This window comes from Amphibalanus amphitrite, unplaced genomic scaffold (assembly GCF_019059575.1).
Source record: "Amphibalanus amphitrite isolate SeventyFive unplaced genomic scaffold, NRLGWU_Aamphi_draft 000056F_arrow, whole genome shotgun sequence".
Classification (NCBI taxonomy): domain Eukaryota; kingdom Metazoa; phylum Arthropoda; class Thecostraca; order Balanomorpha; family Balanidae; genus Amphibalanus; species Amphibalanus amphitrite.
The window spans coordinates 1,092,327-1,103,461 of NW_024881552.1; the positions used below are offsets into that span (position 1 = coordinate 1,092,327).

The window sequence follows — 11,135 nt, forward strand, 5'->3', positions numbered from 1 at the left end:
CAGCTCCCATGGCCCCAATTATATCACTAAGTAGGCGTTAATTACCGAGCCCCAAAGTATGCGGCATTAAGAGTATTAACAGGTGATGCTGCTAACGGGTACCCTCATAGAGCCCCAATGCCAGTAATGGTGGGAATCCGGCTACATTCGCGGTATTTACGGAAATGAAACAAAGGCAAGAGGAGTCTGCCATACAATCTTATTCGGAGATGTAGCGTTGCATCCAATTTTATAGTTCAAAAGCCATGCAATTTGTGTGTACTTTGTTGTAATTCCAAAGCTAGGCACGGATTCGCCATACCGGTCAGCGGTGTCCGTGTCCACGGGGCGCTATCACTGGCTGAATCAGGAAGGATCGGCTCCCTATTGCGCGGGTCTACACGTCGGACCGAGAGGATCGCCCTCAGACCCGCCGCCAGTGAACCGTGAACGGGTGGCCTGATTGGCAGGCAGGGGTTCAAAGGGGCGCCGGCACCCCCCACAGCGCGGCCGCTGGGGTCAGACGTCAACAGAACTCAAAGGGCCGGGTCCACGACAAAACTGGGAAAATTAATCGTGACGGGGCAAGAGTAGGATGTAACTTCTAGTCCTGAAATTGACAACGGTCAGGAGTCAGGACGAATTAGGTTCAATGTCGACTGGCTTTGAGTAGGTACTCTGAAGGACCGTTCGCTGCCGATAACAGTACACGTAGACAAGAACCGGAGTAGCCTGCCACCTGTCCTGTCCAGGGCCGCTCGCGCCCGGCACGCCCGCGCGGGACGCCCAGGGCCGCTGGGTGCCCGGCACGCCCGCACGGACGCGGAAGTGCGTGTGCGGGGGTCGCCGTGTCGCTGAGGTGACCCGGGAGGACAGCTCGATCAAGTCGGCGTCTAATGAGCAGAGCAGGGCTATCGCCCGCCCGTCGGACCTCCTCCCACTCAGCACGGGACAGTGTGCGTGCGGGCTGCTGCCCTATCGGAGCATCTGCCGTACCAGAGACACCTGGCGGCGAGAAACACAACTAAAGGATGATGAAATGGTCCCCTGACCACGGCTCTGTAAAATGGGGCAGCATTATCCCCAAATCCCAGCCAGTTCGTACCGGTAGTGGACAGTGCAAATAAGTCCTCCCAGCCTACAAAAATACGCGCCCGAAAGCATACGTGTCGCCGAGACCCAACTTCATAAAATAATTCGCGCCGAGCAAACCAGTCAACAAATAGGCCCGGTTAATCTTCAGCCCAGAGATCGAGTATTTTTAAGAATCGATGCCTGAATTCGTACGCTACACTAGGAAAATGGTCCATACTGTTTATTTCACGCAGCTGATGCATATACAACAGAACGTAGAAAATCAATGTTATCGCTGTCTTTTGATAAGGCCCCTCTCACAAAACCTACGGCACACAAAACGGAGTGAGTTCTAGAACAGCCAGGCATCAGGAATGACAGGCGGTGCCGGCGGCAGCGGCCAGGGCGCCCGGGGCGGTCCGTGCGCGGTGACCCGCACACGGACCGGCGGCGAGACGACCCGACCCCACCGCCGGGCCCCCTCCAAACGAGGTGTCCAGGTGACAGAGAACGCCGCGTGCAAAGAGCCTTAGTGAGAAGGGCGGTTGGCGCAGAGAGCGGCGGCGCCGGCCGGCCGGAGCTGCCGTCAGTCCGACGGCCCTCCCGACCCGGCGGCCGCGGACAGCATCGTTTGCCAGTTTGTACTCTCAGAAAGCAGTCTCCTCTACCCAGTGGCCACCCTATCGTGAAACGAGTATAACAACAAAACTTCGCCGAAACACGGAAAACGGCGCCTATCGCGCCGTATTGAATTTCTGAGACTACTATAAAAACGAGCATTGTCCACCTGCCTAGCTGACTGCGAGATTCCCAGTTCTCACTCTCTGGAAGTACAAAAGTACAAACAACACTGTCGCCTCAGTTTGACTAGAAAGACACATCCATTTGGCGGCGCGGAAGGCACTGAATGCGACACTCACCGGCGGCATCCCCGGCAGCGGCGACTGGAGGGCGGCACACAACACCCGCCCGGCCCGCCGGCAGCGGAGGAGGCGCTACTTTTTCACCAGGGCGGCCAGCTCGCGCATCCGGTGGGTGCGGCACACCTTCTCTCCGTCAGCGGCCTTCACGGCCTCCAGGGCGGCCGGGCTGGCGCGAGCCAGAGACACCAGGAACCCCTCGAACGCCTTGATGACGCTCTCCTCGGCGTACCCGAACCGGACGCTGCCGAACATGCGGACAATCTCCGTCACCCAGCCGCTGTCGAGTATGAACTCGGCCAGCCAGTCCACCTCGGCCGCCAGCTGCGAGAGCACCTGCAGTCCGAGGAACCAGAGCTCCTTGAGGTCGTCCCAGACGCCGCGGTAGCGCGTGGCCACCACCACCGACTGCTGGTTCAGCGAGTCGTCCACGTTGTGCGCGTCCCAGAGGAAGCGGACGGCCGCCTGCGCGAACCGCACCAGCTCTGTCTGGTGCTGGCGGGCGGCCGCCGCGTGCCGGTGCAGCAGCAGCAGGCCCAGCACGGTCAGGTTGCTGCGCAGCAACAGGTGCGAGCCGTCCACGCCAGCCAGCTGCTGCACCAGGAAGCGCTGCAGGCTGAGGAACTCGGAGCTGGCAGTGACCCGGTCCGCCTCCATGACCACAATGTTCATCAGGCAGCCGCAGACGGTGGTCAGAGCCTGGACCGGCTCCGACGGCGGATCGTCCAGCTGGGCGGCGGGGCGGGGCTGGGAGAGGAGAGGCGCCGCCAGCTCCCACCTGAGAAATGGCACAGCAAATAGCGTCAGATGTCACGAAATCATTCATTGTAGAATAAGCATGCAAAAAGAGGAGACAAGACAAGGGTATAAAGCAGCAATTTCCGGCAAAAAAAAAACAGTCCTTCAGTCCCAGCCTATTACTCTACCAGTCCGCACAGTCCGGTCACAGACCCCCGGCGGGTCCCCTCCCCTTCTCCGTTCCGTACCGGTGATGGAAGTACTCGATGAGCGTCTGGTCGCAGTCGAGCATGAGCAGCACGTATCGGGCGCGATCGTCGGCGGTCAGGTGACAGAGCGCCGGCAGCAGCATCCGCAGCAGGTCGGGCACCTCGGCCGCCGCCGCCGCCGCCGACTGCTGCCGCCGCATCTCGAACGTCTCGGTGCACATGCGCAGCAGAAAGGGCACCAGGTGCAACACCTCGTCCGGGTACGCCGTCTCCTGGAGGGAGGGAGAGGTCAGGTAATGCTATCTTGCCAGCCCGACAGACACTGAATACAAATATACACGTCAGAAGCATGCTCCTGAGATAAACAATCTTTCGTTCGCTCGAATAAAAACAAAATGCGGAGAGTGATCCTGACCCCTGACCCACCTCGGCCAGCCAGGCGAGCGCCACGCGGATGCAGCTGTAGATGAACATGGTCTGCGTGCGGGAGAGCTCGGGCGCGTCCTCCTTCATCACAGCCGTGAGGAAGGTGATGACGGCACCGCACGCGCCGCGCATCGCCACGATCAGCTGACGAACAGAGCCGGGGGGGGGGGGGAGGGGTGAAGTGACGGGGTGTGAGGCAGCAGGAGTGCCCCGTGGGTGGATACACCGGGTTAAGGTTTCACACGATGCCGGCTAGTGCGCTAAAATCTAATGAAGAAAGAAAGGTCAACGGCAATGGCAAAGATTCGAAGCTAACACCCAGGCTGAGACCACAATAAAAGTCAAGCTGACAAAAGATGACATCGCATGCCCGAGCGTTCCTTCCCGTTTCCACCTCCAAGCACCCCTAATATCCAAAGGCCCTCCAATCTATCAATCAGGCGAATCATCACGCCGGTCCTCCCGGTGCCATCACCCACCTGCTGCCGCTGTTTGGCGTCAAACTCGATCGGCGACTCTCCGATCAGCATCTCGAACATCTTCTCCAGCACGAGGAACGAGCTGGTGAGCAGCTCACTGTGTTTCACCGCCTGCGCCAGCGTGCGGTCCTCGAGACCCATCCGGATCTGATGGAGGAGAGGGGAGATTAGACGGCGTGCGGTCCTCGAGACCCATCCGGATCTGGGAAAGGTTGCGCAGAGTTGATCTGACGGATCGCTCTGAAGGATAGGTAGTCTGTTTATAGGACGACAATTCTATGGCTTGTTCATAACATTTTGGCTAGCAGGGTTCGACCAAACATCCATTAGCAGCATCACGTAGTTACAAGCTCCCACACTGACCTCAATGCAGAAGAGGTTGGTGTAGACCATGACGAGCTGGCGCTGTCTGTCGGGCTCCAGCGCCGTGTGCCGCACGCCCAGCACCTCCACCACAGCAGCGGTCAGCAGCAGCACGGGGCCGCGCTGCTGCGCCGTCAGCCGGCTGGTCAGCATGGTCAGCAGGGCGTCCAGCAGCGGACGCCGCCACTGGTCCGGCTCAGACTCGGGCAGCGGCTCCGGCGCCGAGAGCAGCGCCACGCGCAGGTCGGCGCACAGCGTCCAGCGCTGCTCCGTCTCCTCCAGCTGCAGGTCCATCGTCAGTGAGCGCATCAGCCGCGTGAACAGCTCGGGCCGGCCGCGCCACACGGCCGCCCGCTCGGCCCGCAGCAGGCGCCGCAGCAGCCGCCAGGCGGCCTCGGCGCCGCACAGCGTGCTGCAGATGACGTCCACCAGCAGAGTGACGGGCGCGGCGGCGAGCAGCGCGGCGCGCGCGGGGCCGCCGGCGCGCGCCGCCGCCTCCAGACACTGGTAGCCGTCCGAGAGCATCACCAGCTGCTCCTCGTCGCCGCTGGCCTCGCGCAACACGTCGCAGATGAGCGGCACCGCCTCGGCCATCGCCGGAGAGCCGCTCACACTCTCGTCCTGCAAGAGGTACCAGGGGGAGTTAGTTAACCCCCGCAGCGGTGAGCCGCTCACACTCTCGTCCTGCAAGAGGTACCAGGGGGAGTTAGTTAACCCCCTCAGCGGTGCAGCGTCCCAAAATTATATTTCGGCTTGAGTGTCGGAGGGGAATATTTGTCACTAGAACGAGTGCTGAGAGTGGAAAAATGCCAGTCAGAAAGGTACAAAAAGAGTGGAAAACACGGATCAACAATGTATTTGTGAATGTTGAAGATTGTGGGAGCTACTTTATAAGATAATTGAATCGAAAATGGAGGGAGGTAAAAGGTACCCGCAGAAAAAAGCTCTTTATTGGTAAAACAGGGAGTGAAAAATTGTTCTGGAAAGCTTAAGGTGAGAGTGGAAAATTATTTCGATTTGGATGTCATTTCCCACCCAAACTGGCAAATTTTGGGACACTGCAGCGGTGAGCCGCCCACACTCTCGTCCTGCCAGAGGAAACAGGGGGAGTTAGTTAACCCCCCACAGCGGTGAGCCGCCCACACTCTCGTCCTGCCAGAGGTACCAGGGGGAGTTAGTTAACCCCCACAGGGTGAGCCGCCCACACTCTCGTCCTGCCAGAGGTACCAGGGGGAGTTAGCTAACCCCCACAGGGTGAGCCGCCCACACTCTCGTCCTGCAAGAGGTACCAGGGGGAGTTAGTTAACCCCCTCAGCGGTGAGCCGCCCACACACTTGTTCTGTCAGCGGTACCAAAGGGGAGTTCAGTAACTATTCGGCGGCGAGCCAGCGAACACCTCAGTCCGACGTGGCGACGTCATGATGAACAGAAGAATACGATAACTTATGAATGGTAAAATAAGAAACCTATGGGTGCGAAAACACCTCCGCAATTGACCTCAACGCCATGCAGCCTCACCTGTGAGAAGCAGCTGAGAATGGTGAGCGCGATCGACCTGAAGAGCTCCGGCGGACAGCCGGGTGGCGCCGGGCTGCCCAGCATCCGCAGCAGGTATTTGAAGCCGATGGCGTCAAACAGCTGTTTGCGCTCCTCCTCGCCGCAGTCAGCGGCGTTGACCAGCTGACGGGGGGGGGGAGGGGTCAGGTCAGGTCATACGGCGGGTCACAGGGCAGGGTGTATTTGTTCATGACACAAGCTCGAGCAGGGACCGGTGGCAGGTGATCAGTCACCGGTGTCAGTTCGACACACCACCCAACACAGCCACACAGACTGGGTACAACAACAGACAGACACGCCCGTCCGGCCCACACGCCGGCTGAAACACCGCGGTAAAACACAGACGACCTGCGTACAACAACAGGCAGCCTCGTACAACAACAAACAAAGTGCGTACGCCAGACAGACTGTGACGGACGAGCGCCGACGGCTCGTTTTCACGCAGGGCAGGAGCAGGGCGCAAAGAAAATAGCACTGTGTCGATCGCGGCAGGACCGAAATCGAGTACCGAAGGGTCAGCCGGCACCGCTCTACCCAAGTATGGGGTGACCGAGTGGTCACTGACGGTGTTGACCTAATCTGAACAGCAGTGGATATATGGTCAGCAGGGGTTAATGGTCAGCAGCGGTCACCGATGTCACCGACCAGTACTGACAGCTGCCCCGGTCTCTGACCACGTCACTGTGCTGACCTGGCCACCTGGCCAGTGACCAGCTGCTGGCACTCGACAAGGCACATGCGTCAAACGGGATCCTCTCGGGGAGAAGAGACAATGGTCTCCACGCCATCGGCCCAACTGACACAGGGCGAACTTTAAAATTCCAGCGTCGTGTGTTTGTAGCGAAGGTGCAGTGATTCGGTTTAGGTTTAACTGATAATGATGACGGTAGTAAATGTAGCTCGTGCGCTATGCAACGGTTAAAAAAATTAGTGGACAACTTTAACGCTTGTTACATTTGGTACCCACGACCCAGAAACGACTACAAACATGAGACTGGTTTGTTTCGTCATTTATCCACGCATTTCCCATTTGAATACGGAGAGTTGCCACCACTAATCACCACCAACTCTGCTCACTTCCTTACCTTGGTAACCATGAGCAGGGCGGCGAATTTTTCCGTGTCGCTGCCGGCCTTTTTCAGCATGTCGGCGCAGCGCTGTACGTCGGCCTTAGCACTCATGGCTGGCTGCTGCCGTACTAGAGACGACGGCCTACGGCTGTGGTACGACGATGGCACGGCCGAGGTACGGCTGAAGTACGGCGTGGTACGGTGGAGGCAGCTCAGCGCTGCCGAACACAGACGGATACACAGACAAAGGTTACACTGTGTTACAGAGCTCAAACCGCGGGGTGACACAGCGGCCAGACCCAGGTATCGACGGTAGGACCAGGGGAGGGAGAGACCGATGATAGACGGAGTGTCGGGGAGGGGGAGGGGAGGGGGAAGGTGGTCCGGCGGCGCACAGGTCACTGACCCCGACAGTGACAGAAATAGCCGCCCGCCCGGGGGCCAGAGCGTAACGAGGGCAAAAAGGAAGCAGAAAAAGTAGCAGGGCGTGTTTATTTATTTTCAGAGTTGCCGAGACGGAAAGCAAGTGGCAAAAGACAACACATTTGGACATAGTTATTTTAGCTTGCACAGGTGCAAGAAATACGATAAGGGTAACAGAGCTAAGCACAGGCAGTCTGGCGGGGAGTACTTGCCAAGAAGCTGATTCAGCAGGGGCGTTGTTCGGGGAGGTCTGTAGCGTTTTCGATTCACTTAGCACGGTAGTGTCTATTTAGCTACTATTAACCGGTATGCACAAGCCACACTTTTTGTGACACTACCTATCCGCACTTCCCGAGGCTATGCCGCCGCCACCCGAAGAGGCGCCCTCTGGCCAAAGATCACAGTGCCGCTCGCGTGAACTTCCACATCTAACGGGCTCCGCACACCTTCCCCGACTAGGGCCGCCTCTTTGGCACGGTTCCAGGGAGCAGCCGGGCACCCGGGGCGGCTCGGTGGCAGGGTCCACGCCCCGCCGACTAAACCAGCCGACCGCCGGGGAGGGGGGAGTTCGACAGCACGCAGCAGCCGCCGGCGGCGCTCAGCTCTCAGCGCGCGGCACCCCGCCGCCGGCCGCCGGCCGACCCAGAACGGAGCGGTGCCAACTGGGCGCCGGCGGCCCCGACCGGGCGGGGAGGGAGGGGCGACACCGCCCGACTGGCCACACAGTCGGGGGGGGGGGGGGGTCCGCAGCCGACCGCCGACGGGTCTCACGGGGTACCGACACCGACCGACCCGGTCACAGTCGGGGGGGGGGGGGCCGCAGCCGACCGCCGACGGGTCACGGGGTAGAGACACCGACCGACCCAGCCACTATGAGCCACACAGTCGGTGGTGAGCTCCGCGGGGACGTCACGACGATAAAGAACTGCAGCTTTCGTACCGCTAAACTGAATGACATCAGCGGCAACGAATTTGTTGTCATTCCAGAGATGGATACCAGGACAATTTTTGAGAACCTTCCCACCTATCTATCTCAGCCTGCTGGCATAGCTCAAGACGCACCGAATAGCCTTTACTATATAAGAACTGTTCACCACCAGTTATAACAGACCCCAGACAGACTGAGAACCAGCTTTCATTATCACCCAGCGGACGGAGGTCTCAGTCACCTCGGCACGGACGGGGGGAAATAACTTCACTGATCACTGATGTCCGTAAAAAAACGACATAAAAACGACGTTTGTCGTTCCGGTGAATAAAACAGGTGATGAATCTGCAGGTGCTATGCATCACCAAACCTGATACATAGCACCAGAGATAGCCATACACCGAGAATAACTTGTAGGAGCCGGGAGGTGTTGCGAACTTACCAGGAGGCTTTTGCACCTTTTGGCAATCATCATTATGGATGCGCCTCAATAAATGAAATTCATTAATTATATCTCATCAACAACAACTTAGTCGGGCTTTGAAGGGCAAGGGCTGCAGTGCTATGGTGCTGTGCTAAGGTGTTATGCAAGGAAAAAAACTCACTCATAAATGATCTCCATTATAAGAAAACGAATACGACAGACACGAAGCTTACCGCGTCTCACCCAGTTGTTAGCTGGACGCGGCACATCGTGGAAGCCGCCATGCTGTTAGACCTGCTATGGCGGAGCTGATAGAGCGCAGCTACTCGAAGCAGCACACCGCTGTAAAAAGAAATTGAGGAAAACGAAAATAAATCGGTATTTCAACATTAATATGCAGCTTTCTGAGACAATGCAAATACATGCGGCTAAAGGTTATATGAGATGAACACTAGCTCATCTCCTGTCAGACGTGTTAATACTATAGTGGTGTGAATAAATAAGTTATAATGCATGCCACACATCAGCAACACACTAGCACATAGTAGGTCTAGGATAAACTATCAATGACACGCTTGAATCATTTCAAGCAATGCTTGCATACATTTTGGATGGCACAAATGGCAGTGGTACACTAGTAAGTACCATTAGTTGTATGCAATGGCTTGCTGCAGTGCCCAGGGTTAGGTCCTGATCCACCATCACCTACTGGTTATAATATAAGAAGGCATGAAGAGCAAAGAGTGCCATTAAACCCGACCATCTTTGTCCTGTATACATTATTTTCATTTCATTAGCCAGACCATCACAATACTCTATTGCGTTTTGTCCTCCCCAAGTTTGTCATTTGAACAGTGCTCCTATTAAGCCAGCTGGCATATAGCAAGAGAGGGTCATGCTGGACCTGGGAGAACCATGCCACCATCTATATGTGGCACATTTAACTTTCGATTAATAGGTACCTAATGTTACTATTCACCAGTTAACTGGGAGTGGGCAAGGTCGGGAGATGGGTCCGTGGCGTCATTTGCCACAGGCACTGCCTAGCAGGGCACCCAGGCTGAGTACCACCCATTTGTCCATTTGGACAAAGTTCCAAAAAAGGCTGTTGGTACTGGTAGGTACTGTCCTAAACCATTACAGATCTCTACCAGTCAAACACAAGACGATTTTCACCGACCAACAGTTTGGTTATAAGCATGGGTCTCACGCCAAACACAAGCACAAGCAGGTCTCATCGTGACACTCCATAGTTTATCATCACCTCTGCAAGGCATTTAACCCTCGCCCGTATAGGGGGGGGGGCGTACAGACCCCCCTCGGTTTTTCGCGAATAGGTAACTCGCGTAAAAAGCGGACGATCGCGACGAAACTTTCAGTACCCTCGAGTTGATCAATTCTACACCTACTCTGAAACTTCCATGACCCTGAGGCCTGACCCAAATGACCTTTGACCTGTGACCTACTTTTCGAGACATGTTTGGCCGGAATCGCGATTCAGTGTATGTCGGCTCGCATTAGCCTTGCTTTTGCAGTCTTTTCATGGTTTCAAGCATTCAAACATGTGATATGATGTTGCCCCCATGCATTAAGGTGGTTGTCAAGGTCACCTGAAGGTCAGGTCAGGTCATTGACCTTTGACGACCTCGGTTCACTTTTTTGAGTTTTATATGTTTCTAGGCCAGTTTTTGGAGCTGAATTCGAATTTAGCAGCCATATGAACATTTATGAAGTTGTTTAGGTGCCTTCGTAACATGTTACGAAGCTGTCGGAGGTGGTTGACACTTACTACGAATACCCAGCAGGACCCCTACTACTGGATGACCTGACCTGACCTGACCTGATCCAACCTGGCCTAAAGGCATGAAGACATCATCCGTGATCAATACTAACATGATATTCATTATCAGCACCCCAAAAAAACCCATGAGACAGCCACACTTAACGACATTCTAACGGGTCCCGATTTTCCAGACTTTTGGGTCACTGACCTGACCTAGGACCTCAAAATTGGGTATGATCGGCTTCCTCTCGTCACGGGCAACATGCTCGTTTTTTCCGCGAAGCTCTAGCTCAATCTGGGGCGAAATGGCAAGGGGGAATCCAACAAACCCTCCCTCTTGTACGTTCCCGGCTGGAAAACATCAATACGGGCGAGGGTTATATTACCATTCTTAATTGCAAACTTTGAGTTAGCTTCACACTCAAATCTCAATGGCTTGAGCACGGCTTGAGTACCTAGGTAGGTACGTACCTCACTAACAGTCAAGTGAAGAAAATGACATAAATTAGTGATCATTGAACAACCACTGACCTTGACCTCCTGTGCAGTCTTATCTGAAATATTAATGCTCTTTTGCTTAGGGGTTGGGGCCTAATTTGGGCCTAATCAAAACCAAAAATAAAAAACTCCACGTCCTACACTACACACGCCTGCAAAAAACGTGAGCGCCATATTATGTTCTGAGTTCGCCACAAATGTAGTCAGAGGAATAGCTTCCAAGTCTATTTTTCCCTTCAATATCTCATACTTCCCCTCTTTGTA

General features: G+C 55.8%; 1 protein-coding gene across 4 annotated transcripts; it reads right to left on the reverse strand.

Annotated features, from left to right (window-relative positions):
• Positions 1 to 1,279: 1,279 nt before the first annotated feature.
• Positions 1,280 to 11,046, reverse strand: LOC122378247 (neurochondrin homolog). Of its 4 annotated transcripts, none has more exons than XM_043359097.1 (9): positions 10,905 to 11,046; positions 8,834 to 8,932; positions 6,831 to 7,033; positions 5,707 to 5,868; positions 4,189 to 4,809; positions 3,826 to 3,972; positions 3,347 to 3,490; positions 2,960 to 3,192; positions 1,280 to 2,751 (listed from the first exon to the last, which is right to left on the reverse strand). In XM_043359097.1, the coding sequence occupies exons 3-9, from the start codon at positions 6,924 to 6,926 to the stop codon at positions 2,049 to 2,051; spliced, it is 2,106 nt and encodes a 701-aa protein (XP_043215032.1). In that variant the 5' UTR covers positions 6,927 to 7,033; positions 8,834 to 8,932; positions 10,905 to 11,046; the 3' UTR covers positions 1,280 to 2,048. The 4 variants fall into 4 exon arrangements, with proteins under 4 accessions (XP_043215032.1, XP_043215030.1, XP_043215033.1 ...); XM_043359095.1 differs by having other exon boundaries at positions 8,824 to 8,932; XM_043359098.1 differs by lacking the exon at positions 8,834 to 8,932 and having other exon boundaries at positions 10,905 to 11,033.
• Positions 11,047 to 11,135: the final 89 nt, after the last annotated feature.